This window comes from Crocuta crocuta, unplaced genomic scaffold (assembly GCF_008692635.1).
Source record: "Crocuta crocuta isolate KB4526 unplaced genomic scaffold, BGI_CrCroc_1.0 scaffold451, whole genome shotgun sequence".
NCBI lineage: Eukaryota > Metazoa > Chordata > Mammalia > Carnivora > Hyaenidae > Crocuta > Crocuta crocuta.
Window position 1 is genome coordinate 1511940 of NW_027527963.1, and position 20169 is coordinate 1532108.

Consider the following 20169-nt stretch of genomic DNA (forward strand, 5'->3'; position numbering starts at 1 on the left):
TCAATAACACATAATGCTGCTGAGCAGATCTAGCAGAAGGAGGTCCAAAAGGCCTGGAGTGCTTTAGTGACACAGAGGGCACTGGTGGCCTGAGAGAGAGCCACCAGAAGGCTGAGGGAGGTGGAAGCCAGGTCAATGTGGGTTGAAGTGTGCACCGGAGGTGAGAAAAACAGACTCAGCATGTAGACAATTCAAGGAAGGAGAGAGGATCCCTGCTGCAAGGAGATGTAGAAACAAGAAGGAATGATTTTGAAAAGAGAAGTCTAAATGTTTAAAATCAATGACAAGAACCCTGTTCAGTGTGAGAGGGTGATAATCAAGTGAAGAGAAGGGATACTGTATCTCAAAAGTGTTCATCAGAAGGAGGTACGCAGGTGGGGGGCTTGTTGTCAGGAAAGAGGAGGAGATGCTTCTCTATGCCAGGAGAAAGGGAAGAGAATCAGTGGGGTTGTAAGTTTGCTGTCAGAGCTGATGGCTATGCAGTTTTATTCATATTACCTTTGTTGACATTCACCAAAATAAGCGATGAATATATCTTCTTAGAATATCTTTTAATTTTCACGTATTTCCAAACATTAAAACAGGCTTGTTATATTCTCTTAACCACTGAACCCCCAAATAAAGTGTCCTCAATCCCCAAAGACCTCTATTTGTGATTTCTCTCATAAGTCTCACAGTTACATATTTCACTAGCTTTGACAATAGGTCAGTTGTAAATATCATCCCAATTCATTTCTTAAAAATGCATTTACTGGTAATACGGGTGAAGTTAGTCAAAAGGTACCAAGATTCACTTATAAAATAAGTAGGTCCTGAAAATATCATATGCAGCATGTGATCAAAAAAATGTATTTGAAGCATCTATTCAGAATTGCTCTAAAATGTACATGTATTCCTCTGTTTCTTCTAGATAAAAATGGACTATGGTGCTCATGATCCCTCTGACTCTGGGAGAATATGGATACTGGGATAGAAAGCTCTGCTCCACTGTTTCCAGCCCCTATAAACTCGAGCTCAGATTTTTCATCTGCAAAATGGAGATAATACTACTGGGGAAGGGGGCTGTTAAAATTAAGTGAGATAATGCTAATTAATACAAAAATGTGACAAATTTTTATAATGGCCCAAATTGGCACAATTTGAAATCTCATTTCATAACTATGAATAATCAGTTTTTATTTGTTTTGTTGTTGTTGTTGTTGTTAGTTTTAGTGATTGACTTTCTAGGGCTAAAATTATGATAGGGTTTCCTCTGGGTTTTAGATGATGTCAATAGAGTTAAAAATCAGATGTGTTATTGAATAACAAGTTGCAAAGTATTTCAAGGGATTATTATATATCACTCTTCTATACAATATGACATTGGTCTTACCATGAATTGAAATAAAGCAGAATATTGGAGCACCTAGGTGGCTCAGTTGGTTAAGCATCTGACTCTTGACTTCAGTTCAGGTCACGATCTCATGGTTCATGGGATCAAGCCTTGCATCAGGCTCTGTGCTGACAGCCTGAAGCCTGCTTGGGATTCTCTGTCTCCCTCTCTTTGCCCCTCCCCAGCTCATGCGCTCAGGTATGTGTGTGCTCCCTCTGTCTCACAAAATAAACAAAAATTTAAAAATAAACAAAGCAGAATATATTTATGGAAGTTTAATAAAAGCATATAAATGCCCAATAATATGCATTTCAAATCTGATAAGATAAGAAATTAGAAAAGAGAAGAAAAGCTACTTACAAGTACACTACATTCCAAAGTCTAGAAAAGGGCATATGGAATTAAGTCCTGTAAGGATAACTCTCAAAACCCTAGCTGGGGTTACATGCTATTGCTGGAAGAATAGTCAGGTTAACACCTGGCAAGAATGACCATGCCCCTTCTTGTTCCTTTTTTCCTGTCTGAAAACTACTAGAACAAAAGAGATAAGGAAGGAATGAAGGAAGGAAGTAGAGAAAAAAAGGAAGGAAAGGAAAGGAAAGGAAAGGAAAGGAAAGGAAAGGAAAGGAAAGGAAAGGAAAGGAAAGGAAAGGAAAGAAGACTAACAGACAGATACGTAAATCACCATTAAGTGTGCACAGCAATGTCTCAAAGGCCTTAGTTAACCACAAGAAAAGAACAGGAAATGTTGTTTTAATCTCTGCCCAGTGAGATGAGTTAAATAAAATGTAGTTTAAATCCCAATTTAAGAAATAATAGATACACTAGTCACTGATTATGCATTTAATTAAGTACAATAAAAAGTGTGTATAGTTTTGACCTAAGTCAGCTATGATAATGATATACTTAATTACTCTCTAGACTCTTACTAAACAACTCTAAGTAAAAGGGAAGGTCACAATTCACATCTTAGAATTCCCCTCCCATTCAACCCTGCACCTACCTTCTTGATGCAATAAAGCAGCACAAACAGTTGCCTACAACTCAGTAACTAATCTTCCTTTTTCCTCTCCCCAAACTGTCTTTTTTGAATCATGTGAGATTTCCAGAGAGGGCTAAGACACAATTAAGAGTCAATAGATTAGGTTCTAAGAAACATTTTTCCTAAGGTTCTGTGAACCAGTTTTCTCAAATTCTCAGAATTTAATATACTTACCTGGATACAGTATAATTTTATTGCAGGTTACATCAATTGAAAGATATATAAATTATAAAATAAATTTTATACTTTCTTTTGAATATTTTATTAATCCAATGATATAATGTAGAACTTCACATTTTATTTTGTATTGCTAAGTAGTAGTTGAACCTTTTATGAGAATCTATACATGCACTGAATGGTGCATGCAAATGTGTCTTTGAATAAAAATTTCCTTAGAAAACCCAACTTTCCTTCATAAAGAACTAAATATGGCTAATTGTAGTGTTTTATGTTATATGCATTAAATTAATTTCACTCTGCAGTTTATTGACTATTTTAATACTAATAATTAATAAATAATCTAAAACTGATCATAAAATACATCCCCAATTTTGAAAAACAAGAAGAAAGCCATTTTCTTCATAAAGTTCATACAAAAAAAAAAAAAAATCCTGCTTGAAAATGAGTAGTATATATACTTAATTTTCGTTGTCTATATTTTAGATTTAACACTTAAATGTATATATATTATTTCAATTTCCTCCTCTGATAAATGGTGTATTCATGTTATTTGCTTCACTGTACCTAACACAAATCCCTCTTATTTGCATTATATTTTTTAGCAACTAAAATATTTTAAATATTCTTCATTTTAGTTTCTACCATATCTCTTATTAAACCTTGTAATTATAAAGCACAGTCCAGTGTATTTAGTATAGTTTTGGTTAATTTTCAAATACTAATCTTTGATTATTACATTTGTTAAGTAAAATTTGAAAGAACGAGTTTGGAGCAAATATCATCTTTCCCATGAATTTTTGCCATTCCCCTATTCTATAGCCTAGGTTTCTGAGTTAGTCCAGAGTGGACTGCTTGCTGGGTTGTTAATCAAAGAGTATCTAAACTTAAGACATTATTTGTAGTAATATCTGTTAAAAAAAAATCTCTGACTTAACAAGATGCTATTGGCCACACAGTCATCTAAGAGATAAAATGCTCACACAGTGGACTGAAATGTGTACAAACATGATACATACTCAGCACTCACAGAGTAAAAATGTAACACCCTGCCAGACCAAACAGTCACATACACATAAACAGCAGACCAGAGTTCAAGTGGAAGCATTTGCTTTCTGTTATTTCAAAGGAAACAGACATAAGCTTTCTTCCAAATTGGCAAAGCATAACCAAGTAAGTGTACAACAGGAAAAAAGCAAACGGGAGGAGAGGAGGCCAGGTCACTGAGCACTCACTGAGGCCCGACTGGATGCATCCAGGCAAGTTGGGCAGTGGGAAAACAAACATAACCGATACAGACTGTTCTTGAGAATCTCAGTCCGGTGACAGAAACACATGCATAAGTAAATCATTTCTCCAAGTGAGCCCACAGACATATTAGGTAGTTTGGATTTCTATTCTGGAAGTATTGGGGAAAATTTTTAATTAAATAATTTTATTTTAAATTTTAAAAATTCTAAATTAATTAGAATTTGATTTTAAATTAATAATAATAAATTTAAATTAAATTTTAAATATAAGACTCAGCACTTTTCCTCCCAGAAGAATAATTTCACAGAATTCCTATTTTAAATTCTCTTTCATAGTTTCACTGTCCCAATCCTGTTAACAAAGGCCCCAAACCAATTAGGAAATAAGCATTCTTTGGCCCCCTAGCTTCCCTTTGGTTAATGCCACAGATGTGGACTTTGCTGGGTTACAAATTAAGAAAGCATAGGAGCCTTTTAAATGATTTCTAGAGACAATGCCTACTAACACCCATTCTGAAAGACACCTGAAAGCAGGCAGAATTTAGATGTGTTCTCTAAGAAACAATCGGCCTGCACAAAACCTGCTTTTTTAAAAAAGCTGAAAAGTGGCTCAGCACAATCAAAATGACCTTAAAATTATCTCTAAAGGTTGCCAAACTGCTCTATCTAAGAAAGGTCTCTGCACAGAACAACAGGACACCTTCCCCACAGGACATTCCCCACATTTATAAAGTTCCAGTTATCTTTCCAAAGGGAAGACAAACCACACAGCTACAGCAAGTACAGTGTCCCAGTAAGCAGGACTCAAGTAGCCTAAGCAGACACACGCTTCCCTGCGCATCCATCCAGCAACCGAGCTGCTCAGGGGCCAGGCTGCCACTGCATGGTCGAGAGTGGGCCCACTAGGATTCAGTCATTCCACAAAGCAGGTTGTTCCTTACGTGGTGAATACTTACAGAAAAGTCTTCTACATGCTTGGAATTTATACTTGCTACCTCAAGAAGATGTTAGAAGAAATGAAGCAGATTTTGCTCTGTGTTCTATAGAAACAAAACTATAAAAACTATAAACCCGGCAGAGCTGTGATCATGAAAATACTTGCTAACTTATATTGGCACACATAGGGGCCAAGTGTTTGGCATACATTACCTCGTTTAATTTAATTTTCACAAAATCCTATGAGGCAGGTATTGTTATCATTAATTCACAAAAAGGAAGAATTCAATGATTATTTGACCACTATGGAGTCAGTAACTAAATCATCTTTTTAACTATAATGTCTCCAGTGTTTAGGACAGGCCCTGGCACACAGCAGATGCTTGAGAGCTATCAGGTAAATGAATGTATTCAGCACACTGCTCACCCAGCAAGGGTCAGAGCCAGGAATCTACTATTTAAATTGCCTTTCTTAATAATATCCGAACTGGGCTTGGTTCTACATTCCTTCTGAGTCTATATCAAGTACTTCTTTTGTCCACTAACTTTAACCTTTTCCTGTCTTTCTATGAAGCAAATTTTCCTCATTGACCACCGCCAGAGCCAGCCTTAACGATAGCTCCTAACAATGCCCCACCTCCTAGAATTCGCACCTTTGTGTAGGCCCCCCCCACTGTACCAGGACTGGTCTGTGTCTGTGTGACTGGCAGCATCCCACAGCAATAATAATACAGTATGTCATTTCCAAAATTAGGTTATAAAAGATTGCCTCTCTCTCTATTTCTCTCTCTCTCTCGCTCTCGCATCACTCTCAGAGAAGCAAGCTGTCATGTCATAAGGAGCCCCAGGGAATGTTCACATAGTAAAGAAGTCACACAAGTGACCTTGGAAGCAGAATCCCCACCCCTAATCAAGTCTTTGGAGACTTCAAACTGCCCCAGCTAATGCGTGATTGCAATTTCATGACAGTCCATGAGCTAGAACTCCAGAACCACCCAAGTTTCTCCTAAATTCCTGATTCTCAGAAAATATATGAAATAATGAATGTTTGTTGTTTTAAACTATTAAAATTTGAGGCAAATTTGGTACACAGCAATAGATACCTAATGCAATCACAAGCAGATAGATAAGACAAGCTAAATGAAAATGATTCTGAAAAATTATTCCAAAGTCGTGCTCTAATAGAAGTGACTCACAGAATCCTCACAGTCAAAGGTGCCAGCACAGTCTGTTTTGCTGCTGCGTGAGATATGGACACTGGCAAGCAGGACTGGTCTTCAATGGAGGTAGGAGAAGAAACTACCTGCATGTTTGGTTTCTCGTTTCAGAAGCACAGGAAGTCCCGCCTACTCAAAACTTCCCTTACACCCAACCCGCCATGCTCTGATCCTAAAATTTTACCATTATTAATATCAAGAGACCTAAATGTTAGCTGTAACACACTTTTAACACACTGGCTAGCAGTTGAGGAGGAAGGAACCAAAGGGGAAAAAAGGCAAGGACAGATATTGGCTAAGCATGACCTTTATATAAATGAAAAGAAGGTGCATTGAATTCAGGATAGCTTGAGAACCTAAAAAAGATCAAGGAATATATGACGTAAATAACTTTAAAATATCTATATTTTAAAACTGAACATTGGGGAGGGGGAAAAAGAAGGAAGCAAATCATAAGAGACTCTTAACTATAAAAACAAACAGGGTTGCTGAAAGGGTGTTGGGTAGGGGGATGGGCTGAATGGGTGATGGGTACTGGGGAAGGCACTGGTTGTGAAAAGCACTGGGATATATAAGTGATGAATCACTGAATTCTATACCTGAAACCAATTTTACCATAAATTTTACTAGAATTTAAATAAGAACTTGAAATATAAATAAATAAACAATTTTGCAAATGTTCAGCAGTTTCAAAATATCTAAATAGCAAGTTCAGAAACATGGAAGGTTTTGAAATCTGAATTTATTCCTTTATAAATTATCTCAACTCTAAGGTTTTAGAGCACAGAGGTTTAAGGGGTAGAAATGAAAAATCTTTTTGATATTTTTTTTAGTTGCTTGGTTGCTAAGCTGGTACCACTGCTATATGAATGCCACATCAACGCTAGTCAATAAGCCTGTGAATGCCAGTGTCTGGATGACAATGGATAAAGTCTTATCCATGCTTAAAAATCTTCTAGTTGCTTCTCTCTTAGGAAATCCACATTTGATCCCCCAGCTCTGCCATTCTGAAATATCATGTGTCACCAGAAGACTCCAGGATAAGAGTATCTGTCCATCCTCACACAAGGCAGAAGGACAGAAAAGACCATGTAATACAATATCTCTCCTGGTTAATGGAAAAACTAAACTGATCTCAGAATTAGGACCAACCTGTGTTGATGTCACAAGTTTGGCTCAATACCTAGTGCTTTCTCAACTTATTTAGACCATCCCCACAATGTGACATCCCTTATGAGGTGTACCGAAACCCAAATGTTTTTCCATATGCTCCTTTTTCTTATAACACCAAGACACCTTTCCATTTATGTTGATAATATATTGCAAAAAGTCCCAGGGAAGCAATGCCTGGAAATATGTCTTTAAGAACAAGAGATGTAGCACTCTCTCTGAATGTCCCAAGAATTCAAAGTCTCAACTTTAAATGCATAATTCTGTACTTAAATAAGTGCATCTTTCTATGATAAGATCAGAAACCTTTTAAAGCCTGCAAAACACATCAGTAGGCCAAATATTTTTTCAAATACTACATTTTGTTCCTTTGGTGTAATAATATTAATATTTAATAGGAATCACCCATTTTTTTACGGAGCCTAAGAATTGTTTTGGTTCATTTTAAGCCACATCTTTCACACTTTGAATTGTCTGGTTCGGTTGGAAATATTTTTCAGAAGTCCGGACATACAGTTCAACTAATTATTCTAAAATGTGTGCATGTGGGAAGAATTTTTTGCTTACGAGATCCTAAAATAATTCATATATTTAAATCATTTCCAAAGCAAATTTTCCAAAATCAAATAAATTGCAAAACTACAAGTAAACTAAGTCTCCAAAAAGGAGTTTCAATCTGCTGCCAAAACAGACCTCAAATTCTTAATCCCTAGTCCAAAAAAATTGGACCAAGTATTGACGTTTTCCATCAAGCAAGCCACATAGCCACAAATGTTTCTCATTTACTCTGCTCCTGGGACACACAGCTCAAATAAAAAATTTCCTGAATACCCCAAATTTCAGATACAATTTGGAATGTAAGTGATTCATAATGTTATGCAGGAAACATTATGATCTCCTCCTACCAACTCAATGTTTCTGGAATGCAACCCTCAGGAGATGATCCCAACGAATCAGAAGGCTGACATCACTGTCAGCCTTGTGACCCAACCATTATGTCCTCTGCCCCTAGCTCAGATGTGATTTTGAACCCTGAACAATCTGCTACTCTGGCTACCGTTCAAGTAAAAAAGAGGTTCTGTCAAGGGAGCTAACAAAGATCCACACTGTGGTCCATGGCAAGAAACATGTTAACAGTGCACTCACCCCCCTCTAAGTAAAGGCCAAAACAACATTTAAAGGAATTAAAGGCACTGTCATCACTTGTGCACCCAAAGACACTCACAGTGGCCTCTGGACAGATTCTAATTAAATTTGAGTATGAAACTTCACAGAGCCTCTAGTTAGTTTATGAATCCTATTCTCTTCCCACCCCCACTTCACCTCCTCTTCAATCAAATAATAATTTCTTGGAATATCAAAGTGGCAACAATCATATTTTGTATATTCCTAATGCCTTTTAAGGAAAGAAAGACAGCTGACATAGAGGAAGAAAAGTTCTGTAATGAATGCACGGAATGAACATGAAAACTGTAAATCCAAACAATCACGATTACTAAGAAAGACAGGCAGGTGGCCACTATATACTAAAATAAATAAATAGGGCATAGAGAGCAAACACTGACCTATTACTCCATTACCTAAAAGGATCATGACAAGCAAAATGGAGGTTAGGGAACTCTTTTTTTTTTTTTAATGTTTTATTTATTTCTAGGAGAGAGAGAGAGACAGCGTGAGCAGGGGGAGGGTCAGAGAGAGAGGGAGACACAGAATCTGAAACAGGCTCCAGGCTCTGAGCTGTCAGCATAGAGCCCAACGCAGGGCTCGAACCCACAAACCGCGAGATCATGACCTAAGCGAAAGTCGGACGCTTAACCGACTAAGCCACCCAGGCGCCCCGGAGGTTAGGGAATTCTTAAACACGGATTATCTAAGGGAGTCAAACAAAACAAAACTCAAAACTGAGCACAACCTTGGAAGTTTAGGCAAATGGAGTGCTACTGATGCTACAGAAGTAACAGCCGGTAGGAAGAAACTAAACAAAAGGTGTCTGAGCAAAGGTTAAAATCATTATTTAAGCATAAGGAGGAAAGAATCTAGTTTAAATAGAATAACATCCTCAGGGCTTGGGATTCTCTCTCTTCCTCTCTCTCTGCCCCTCTCCCACTCTCTCTCAAAATAAACTTTAAATAAATAAATAAATAAATAGATAAATAAATAAATAATAGAATATCATTATCTAAAATATAATAATAATAAAGAAAGCAAAAAGCCAATTTTGCCTAAAGTAAATTTCAAGCTTTTTGATATTGGTAACATTTACAAGGAAACCCTAAACTGAGTTTGGAAATGAAAATTGTGAGGTAATCAGAGATGCTATGAGGTGTCTGCCTCCAGAAACCGCAAGAAACAAATATAAAATACTTGAAAATACTTAATGTCTACATGTTCAAAGAGATCAGTTTAAATCTGTGGTTGGATCAATGTATGTCATGAATAATCTAAAAAGTGGCTTGAATATCTCTAACTGCCGGAGAATCTTGTTTTTCATCCCATCCTAGACTGTTGGTAAGAAGTATCTGTCATTGATCCATACAAAAAAAGAAAATGCATACAAAAAAAGATAGTAATTACATTGGATTATAACTAATATTTATTTGTACTGAAAAGATTTGGTTAGCTAATACTACCAGGACATGGAATATTCTAGATGACTATCTTTTCTGGTTACTTTAAAACGTAATTCTGTGTATGTTCCCTCTTGTGACTATTGGTATTACACTTAAAATTGAGTGAAATCAGATAACCCAGAGAAAATTATTAAACTTTCAGTTTTTATGACTAAATACATGATGTATATGATGCTTCTAGAACCGTACACATGATAAATACTTAAAGAAATATTAATTTCCCTATTCTTTTCCCTTAACTTACTTCTGCCAACCATAGTTTTGCTTCTTCTTCTTCTGTAGTTTAGGATCCAGGATCTAGGTTTTCCCATGCAATGAGTCAATTCCCCAATAGAATGTAATGTTTCTTTGTTCTGTTAATCATCTGATCAATGAGTTTTAATTAGAGAAGCCCTCTAAGAACTTATTGCCTTAACTTTTTTCTCTTCTTGGCTGAATTTCTATTGAGGAATCACCTAAGTTAAACTCATAGTTTGCATCAGAGCTTAATGGTACATGCAGCACTATACTAGGATACAGGGACACAGAATTCAATAAAATATGGTTCCCACTTGGCATGTTTAATTTTACGTTAACTGGGCCACAGGATTCCCAAATAGTTGTTCAAACATAATTCAGAGTGTTTCTGTGAGTGTTTTGGCATGAAATTAGCATTTAAATAAACGGGCTTGAGTAAAGCAAATTGCCCTCCACAGATGGGTGAGCCTGATCCAATCAGTTGAAGGCCTGAATTGAACAACAAGGTGACCCTCCCTCAAATAAGAGAATTCTCCTGCTTTCTGACCTTCACACTGGAATATTTGCTCTTCCAGCCTAACAGCATGTGAAGTGGGACACTTGTTCTTCCTGATTCTACAGTAGCCTGACAGTTCTCAAATTCAAGTTAGGACATCTGTTCTTCCTTGTTCTATAGCAGCCATGGCCTCTAGATTCAAAGTGGGCTTTTGAGCTCTGCAGGTTTTGGATTTGCCAGCTTCCATAATTGCATGAGCCAAAACCTTATAATAAATCTCTCTGTGTCTCTGTGTGTGTGTGAGTGTGTGTGTGGGTGTGTGTGTGTCTCTACCCCTACTGTCTCTCTGTCTCTTTATATATATAATATATATATATTTATATATATATTATATATGTGGATATATACATACATGTATATCCACATATATAATATATATGTGGATGTATAATATATATACATATATATGGATGTATTATATATACATATATATGTCATATATACATATATATGCATATACATACACACACACATATATATATACACACATAGATATAGATATATAGATCCTATTGGTTCTGTTTCTCTGGAAAATTCTGAGTAATACACTATCCTCAAGAAGCTCAAAGTCTAGTCATGGGAATAAACCCAAGTAAATTTTGTCCATGAAGCCTTTCCCAAACAATAACATAGAGTATCATACTATGAGCCAAATAAGCCAACAAAATAAAGAAACTATCAATATCCACTGAATGAATTAAAAGTACTTGAAAACAAGATCTGCTAAGGACAATATCGGACCGTGTAATTCATTCCCAAAGAATTCTCATAAAGTGAATGATCTGGTGTCAATTTACAACTAGATTTGCCCTTTCCTGCATATGCTGACTAGATGAGATTTCTCTGCTTTATGAGTTAGTTACTGTTATTTGAAGCAAGTCATTGGGAAATAAATTTAAAATAGGGTGTGCAGTTATAAATTAGTTCGTTCCCCTCACAGGGTATACATAGTACAAATAAGAAGGAAATAAGCTCACTTGAATGGCAGCCAAGTTCTTCTGGTCCTGAGATGGTGCCTCATGAACAAAGCGAAGCCAGTTGGAGTGTCGTGGATTGGTAGCATCCAAAATGTATAGGACTTCTCCCTTACTCCCACGAACCTGAAACATAAAAAGCTCCTGAGTTTGTACTCGAAGTCAGCATTAGTCATACTAAACATATCAAAGGTAGAATATGATATTATTTCGTAAGTATATACCTTTCTTATTGACAGGTGTTGAATAGATGCTGGATTAACATCTATTCTTCCCCTTAAACATACATACAAGCAGAGCCTACCATTTTATCTGGCAGATGTCTAGATGACTCACAATTGCGAGCAACTCTTAGAAACATCCTGTGTTGATAGCTCTTTTCTGGTTAAAATTATTTGTTTGTAGATATATTTCAATATATGTGTTGCAACTGCAATTACTCAGGGGATAACCATAATTGCAACCTGTCCCCCTTTTTTCCACTTTAGAGGGTGATACTGCTTGGTTCCCAGTTGAGGGGGTGGGGTTGGAGCAATCCTTTCAATTTCTGTCTCCACCTGTTTACTGAATCATTTCCATATGAGGAGGACTTAACAATGTAACCAGTAGAATCTGATATCCATTGAGCCACATTTTCACATTTTTAACTAGTAGATGAATAAAACAAGTTCCATTTTGTCTTTTTTTTTTTTTTAATTATTTTAGAGAGAAAGAGAGTGCACAAGTGGGAGAGAAGGCCAGAGGGAGAAAGAGGGAGAATCTTAAGCAGGCTCCACACTAAGTGCAGAGCCCAACATGAGTCTTCAACCCATGACCCTGGGATCATGGGCCAAGTCAAAATCAAGAATTGGACACTTAACCAACTGAGCCCTCCAGGTGCCACCATTTTGTCTTTTTACAGCCTCCTCATGGCTTGCTGAGGACAGTGGGCCCTCTGCTTTGTGTTTTGCCATAAGCCCTCCTAGTCAGAACCACTCAACATTCAGTTGGAGGGAGGAAGGAAACTGCCAAAAGGAGTGGGTTGTCCATCGGGCATTCCTGAACCCAAGTTGCTTTAAGTCAAGCTCCTACCCACATTGTAGATTATCAGGCACTGCTCAGTGTAATAATACATATATAAATCTCCATCCAACTCACTGTGTGTTTATATTCAATTGGAATCCAGGGGAGGAAGAAAGAAAGAATGAGTGGTTAGCACTTCAAATCTCTAACACCAAGTAACACAAATATAAGAATACAAATTCACTTTTGTAGACTTAGAGGGAGTAATAAATAAATCCTACATTTCCAAAATCTTATTTAATAAAATAAAGCACAACCAGGCTAATAACGTATGTATTTTCATGTTACACTTGGACAATCATGAATTCACTCAACATAATTTATTGAGTTCCTACCATGTGCCAGGTGCAACTTAAGGTGCTAGGAATCTTTTAGTGAACAAGATAGATAAAGCCTGGCTTCACAACACTTCAGAACAAACAAGTATAGAATATAACTTCAGTTGAAGATAAGGGCTGTGAACACAACTAAAGAAGAATAGCAGGAAGCAGAGTGAGGGGAGGTGAACAATCTCAGATGACATGGTCAGGCACCTCTCTGATGAGGTGATTTGAAAAGAGCTCTAAAGAGGGAAGACACCAGGAGCACCTGGGTGGCTCAGTCGGTTAAGCATCTGCCCCTTGATTTTGGCTTAGGTCATGAGCTCACAATTTGAGCCCTGCACTGCATCGGGTTTTGTACTGACAGCATAGACCCCGCTTAGGATTCTCTCTTTCTCCCTCTCTCTCTCTCTGCCCTTCCCCACCTTGTGCATATATGCATACGCCCATTTGCTCTCTCTCACTTTCTCTCTCAAAATAAATAAACTTAAAAAAAAAAAGGATAAAAAGGAAGGCACCAGCCAGTGGAGAATTAGAGAAAGAGTGCTCCCAGACAGAAGGAACAGCAAATAAAAGGCAAATAGAAAGGCCCTAAGTAAAAGACAGATTTGTTCAAAGAACAGCAAAAAGGCCACAGGAATAGAACAGAAGGTGCAACTGAGAAAATGGTGTGCACTGAGATTAGACAGACTGCACAGGTCCAACCATACATTAACATATGGACCAGGTAGCCACCTATAGAGGTCGTTACCCCAAAAAACTAGTATATAGAAACATCTGCTACATGCACTGCAAAAACTGGTATTTCAAGATTTTAGCAAATATTGTCCAGAAAAAAATAGTTTGGCTGTTTCTACTATCATATACATTCATTGCCATGCTTCTCAAACAATTCCTGTTTTCTTAAATGCCCAAGGATTCTCAATAATCATTTAAAAATCTTGCTAATGAAATGCCAGACCTCACTGAGAAGGAGGAATTTCATTTCTGATATTATAATTGCTAAAAGAAGAGGTTAAAAGTATAAACTCCTACTATTTATATCTCACATGTTTAGGTGTGAAGCTATGGGAATTTGTAACTCCCCATTAAATAAACTCACAGTGAGAAGATCTCCTTTGGGAAGCACTTGAAAATTGTACTACGTTCCTGCTTACCCTCATCTCAGAACCCTCACTGCCCACTGGGTAACATCAGAAATGTCCAGAAACACTGCTAGGATAGATATAAAAGACCTTCCACACCTCTCCTCAAAGAGGACATCAACTCACCTTTCTTTAAACAGGGTAAATGAATAATTTTAGATACTTGGGTATAAAGTCTTCCTGACAGATTCCTCCCTAGTTACAGTAACAAAACTATCTATATTGACAAACAGCTCAAGTAAACAGAACAAGTGACAATGCCATTAGATGCTTGAAAGAAAAGTTTTCTCAGAACTGAAATTTAAAACCTACAACTATTAGGTAGAAGCTAGACAGGACCAGTGGTGGAAGGAACATCAGAAGGCTGAGTCCCAAATCCAAGAAGGAGACTGGTACAGGTCTGAGCTGGAGACAAGAATGGTGATAAATAGGCAACACATTAAAAGCCCAGGGGCACAACAGCCTGACCTTGTGGCTTTCAAGACCTTGGGGCGGGCAGATTAAGAGCCACAGATGCAGAGGATGAGTTCTCTTCACCTCTGCCCCTGGGCAACCCCTAAACTCATTATAATGCCTTTGCATTGCGGGGACAGCCTCTCCACCCCCAGGGAGAAAGGCTGCTTTGTGGGTTCACATACAAACCTTGTAGGGTCAAACTCCCCCTCCCAACCTGTGGGGGGAGTCCCCTAAATGAGACGGAGCAGCCTCCATTAAAGACCACCCCACTATATACAGCGCCTCCCAGCCCAGAGAGACCAAATAATACCCAATCAGGAAACAACCTAGGGGCCCTTCTACCTCAGGGGAACCTGCCTGCTCCCCCACCTTGATTTGAGAGTGTATTTTCCCTATAATAAACTGCTTTATGCTTGCTACTTTTCCTCTGGCTGTCTTTATTGGGGCACCGATCCCTAGGAGCCTGGGTCCCCATGTAAATCTTCTTGTTGGGAATCCAAGGACTGAGACCTACATTCACACAATACAGACTCTCCCACTGGTAACACAACCATTGTTGAAATCCACACAATCCAGCTAAGTTTATTTAGGGAAATACCAATGGCTCTGTCTGTGACATATCTCAGTTTGAAAAGGATAGCACTTCTTAACAGAAACTAGTCAATGGTCCTTCTAAGTCATACATTTGTCGCCTAGTATTTTTTTTTTATTTTTTTTAATGTTTTTATTTATTTCTAGGAGAGAGAGAGGGAGACAGCGTGAGCAGGGGAGGGTCAGAGAGAGAGGGAGTCACAGACTGAAACAGGCTCCAGGCTCTGAGCTGGCAGTCAGCATAGAGCCCGACACGGGGCTCAAACCCACGAACCGCAAGATCATGACCTAAGCGAAAGTCGGACGCTTAACCGACTAAGCCACCCAGGCGCCCCTGTCGCCCAGTATTAAGTACAATATATATGAGATGTGGTTGACATTTGGAATTCTTTCTTCAAAGATGTGAAACATAACAAAGATTTCTCTGTGACTTATTATAGTAAGCACATTTTACTGGAGCATTGTTTGTTCTTCATATATTTCAGCTTTTTCCCAGGCCCTCTGGCTCCAACTAGGTCCAATTATTCAGTATTACAGACTCATTTCCAGTCCATTAGATATATGCACTCTCTGGTTGTCCATAACCTTCTCACACTACATTCTGGCTTAAGAGAAAAGCACAATTTAATTTTATATTAAGATTCTGATGAAATAGGATACTTTCAATACATCCAAACTTACATATTGATTCACTATTGCTTATATTCTCATAACGACACTATCATAGGCAGTGATGTACAATGATTGCTTACATATTCATGGTCAAAATCATTTTTTTGTTCATTAACAGACCCACTGTCTATTTACTTTATTGTAGATACCTTTACCCAAATGACTTTTACATTCCTATGCAACCTTTGCAGGCTACCTGTTTTCCCCAACTTTCAAGTGCCTGGTCATTTCCTCATTCCCCTCTCCCCATCTCCAACACTTCATGAAAGCTGTTAGATTATCTGCTCACATGACTTTTATCTTGCTACCCTGACCACAGCATTCTCCTCATGAAATATCTAAAAGAGACACTGAAATATAATCTAAGCCATCTTTCTTCTCTCCAGAGAAACCAAATAAAAATTCTCCAGACAGATGGCTACTATTAAAGTCTCCATTTATCTATTTTTAATTTGATACTGAACCTTGAGGTAATAAATTGAACATTTTTAAAGTCCAGCAAATAAAGAAGATATTCCTCTTAAGTATCATGTTTCAGCATCTAACTAACCTTTGCAGCCAAAGTGTATTTTTTCCTGTCAAAACTAGTCTTCCAAATACCATCATCTTTTATTCGAATTTTCATGAAAATGAAGTGTATTGGTTACTGTCCTACTGAGGACAGTCTTCGCATGCCTGGAGGCCTGTAATGAAGTAAATGTTCTCATCTTGCAGTAAAAACTATCTTAATCCCAAACTCTGTTTTACTTGCACAGACTTCCCAAGCCAGTTACACAAAAAAAAGTTAGCTAAAGCGGGTAGGAGAAAGAAACCCTCGTGTAAAAATGAAAACATTCACACTTTCAATACAGTTGTTTTTATCTCTATGACTTTGCCACTATAGTAAATGAAGATCATCACTGTGTAGGAGTTTGGCAGGTTCTAGCCTCTGTTAAATGCTACTGACATCACTTTTGAAGTGATCCAGAGAATGTGCTACTTTGGATCTATCCCTTTAGAAGTCACAGTTGATGTCTTCCCACCCAGTAAAGACAGAGGAAATTACAGAAAGGATTCAGCTCAATGGGAGAAAACATTAACTTGTAAGTAAAAGAAAAAATTGGCAGTAAGTAACCAATACAAATTCTCTTTTCTTAAATTGAAGTATTTTCTGTCTTAAATTGGGTAGTGGAGCTTATTTATTATTTGGATAGTTAATTTTTACAGGGGAAAAATCTATGATGTTACTTACTCTATTTTTCTCCTTCAACTATTCTGAATGCCTGAGGAATTTTTCACTCAGTACATAACAGGCCATCAGGGCAAAGCTAATCAGCCAGATTTGTCTCCAGAACATGGCAAAATGTAACCAGTAGAATCTTATTTAACATATGGTAAAAGTTAATGGCAGTGAAGTACAGTCAGTTCCAAAAAATACAGCAGTAATGTCCTTAACAAGAAGTTACAGTATGTTGTAGGATTTATTTAGTAAAGAAAATACATTTCCCTTCCTGTCTTTCAACAAGGTTTTTCAAAGAAGGTCGTTTTAAGCTCTAAGATTTAAGGTATGGATATCTTTGGAGTATACAATGTCATCATATTTTCGTTATTTAAATGACATGCAATTTTTTTCTGTGACTGTTTTAAACTGAAGTTAGGCGAGGTGCCCTGCCTTCAGTGTCTACTAACCAGACCTCAGGACATCTTTAGAAGCACAGAAAAACCAGTATGCTCAAGTAATCAATTCTGACAGCACAAAGTGGTCAGATTTAAACCAAAGAGATACACTTTCAGAAATCAGCAAGGATTGTCACTAGGAAATGTGATTTACAGTTTCTAAGCAAAAAGTGTGGGTTTTTTCCTGTTGATTTTCCAAAAGATTGTTTAAATTTCTTGCTTCTTTGTGCTTACACATACACACACAGACACACACACACACCATTGTAGTATAGGTGCTTGTATCTTCTCCATATCATCAAATAATCCCAATCCGTAGATTCCCATCTTCAGATGGGAAAGCAGAGAGAAAACACAGACTTTTACAGATCCCTGTCTCTTTAACTGAACAGCATTCAAGATATAGTGCCCAGGAAGTTAAATAACTTAAAAGGATTGATGTGAAAAGTTAAGTCTGTTTTCCATTATAAATAATTAGTGCCCTAAATATGTCAAGCTGAAAGGAACCTTGGGAAAGTATTCGAAAGTGGGAAAAATGCTGAACGAGGAATCAAAACACGAAGTGTTACCCAAGCTCTGACTGTACCACTTAGGGTGAATCATTCCCTCTCACGGAGCAGAGCCACAGTCTCCTGACCTTCAAAATGAGAATGATAATCTCTGCCCAGGACCTCAGAGAAACTGTGGAAGCACAGAATGGAATACGATGCAGGACAGTACTTTATACCAGTGGATACCTGCAATCACCAAGTATTAGTAAACTGAAGAAACCAAGGCTCACAGTGGCTAACAGACACCTTAAAGACAATCAACGCTTTCAGTGGCACAGCTGAAAACATAGGTGTCATTGTTCTGCAATGCTACCATGAACATGAAGGATATGCTAAATGTCTCGATTCATTTTTTTTTAATGTTTTTTTTTTATTTATTTCTAGGAGAGAGAGAGAGACAGCTTGAGCAGGGGAGGGTCAGAGAGGGAGGGAGTCACAGACTGAAACAGGCTCCAGGCTCTGAGCTGGCAGTCAGCACAGAGCCCGACGCGGGGCTCGAACCCACGAACCGCGAGATCATGACCTAACCGAAAGTCGGACGCTTAACCGACTAAGCCACCCAGGCGCCCCAGCTAAATGTCTCGATTCAAATCAAACACATATTGAAAGAGCCTCTGCTTGAATACGTGGAGTAAGAGCAAGTGCCATTATAGGGTGGTAGCAAATCCAGATGCCATTTCCATGGAACTGACACTCTCCTTTCTACCAAATTGAAACACGTTGCTCTATGACCAACTGCCATCAACTCCAGCTCTGTCCTCTTCTGTAGTTTTAGTTTCTCTCACACACACAGGCCTTCAAGTTCCTGAAGGCAAGAGTCCCTCCGTCTCTTTGTTTTCTCTTCTACAAGGCAAATAACTCTTTCCTTGTCTGATGTGATTTAGGTTCTTTTGCTATACTGGTTGTCCTCTACAGATGCATACCCATCTGTCAACATTCTCTTAACAGAGGACAGATGACAGTGGCTACAAAGGACTAGATGACCCAGGCTCTGGGCATCATGTCTATTGATGCAACTTAAAATCAAAAAGGCTTTTTTGGCTCCACATCTTACACTTAGCTGAGGCTGCTAGCTGAGGCTGCCTTTATGATGAAGTAACCTGTAGAAAGCAAGTTCTTGTTATACAGTCAGACACAAAGGTGAGTTTAACTGAAGACCTTAGTCAAGTTTATGTAGCTAAGTAAATCCTATCTATCTATGCATAGGCATGTGACCACTCAGAGATAGGAAACCTTTTATTTGGTGTCAATAAATATTTTATGCACTAAAAGCTCAGCTACTGTGTCTTTTTAAAAACTGTCATGGCCTGTATTTCCTCTTAAAGTTCAAAAACATTTTTGAGAGGTAATGAGAGACTTAATATACAACTTTTAAAAGGACTCCTTTATTGAGTCTTGCCTTGCCTTTCAAAGTATTTTGAAAATTGGGCTACTCTTTGAGGGTGTTATGCTGAGCGAAATAAGTCAGGCAGAGAAGGACAAATATCATATATTTGCACGTATAAGAGGATTAGGAGGAACTTAACTGAGGAACAAGGGGGAGAAGAAGGGGGGAAAGGGTGGGGGAAAGGGAGAGAGGCAAACCATGAGAGACTCTTGAATGCTGACAAAAACTGAGGACTGATGGATGTGGGGGGGAGGGAGGGACGGGCATGGAGGAGGACACTTGTGGGGATGAGCACTGAGTGTTATGTGGAAACTAATTTGACAATAAACTATTTGAAAAAAAAAAAAGAAAATTGGGCTACTTTTTTAAAAGAAGGAATAACTGACATAAACTGAAAGACACAGTCAAAAGTGTATCCTCTTTTCCAAAGAAAATTTCCAAGACAGACTTCACCATGTAGATGTCATCCCTTTCTATAGTTTTACAAACATGTTCAGGTACTCAAATATCAGTGACATTTTTGGACAGACAATTTTTTATTGCATAAAAAGTAAAGGAAATGCAGCCGACATTAACTTATTATATTACTGCTTTAGGGGTTTCCTTCAAAGGAAATGCAAGGCTTAGAGTGTGCATCTATTTTGACTACTTAGTGTTTTGTTTACTTTTTGATTTCCCTGTAAGTAAAGTGTTACTTCACTAACAAGTTAGAAAACCATATTAATAAAGTCAATAGGTCTCCTAACAGTTTGGTAGCATCCATCAGGT

The 20169-nt window shown here is 37.9% G+C and overlaps 1 protein-coding gene across 1 annotated transcript in view; it reads right to left on the minus strand.

The window, feature by feature from the left end:
• PRDM5 (PR/SET domain 5) overlaps window positions 1–20169 on the minus strand; it is a 205539-nt gene that overhangs the window by 118528 nt on the left and 66842 nt on the right. Inside the window, 1 exon segment of the mRNA XM_077752777.1 lies at window positions 11565–11687. Within this exon segment, the coding sequence (XP_077608903.1) occupies window positions 11565–11687 (123 nt within the window).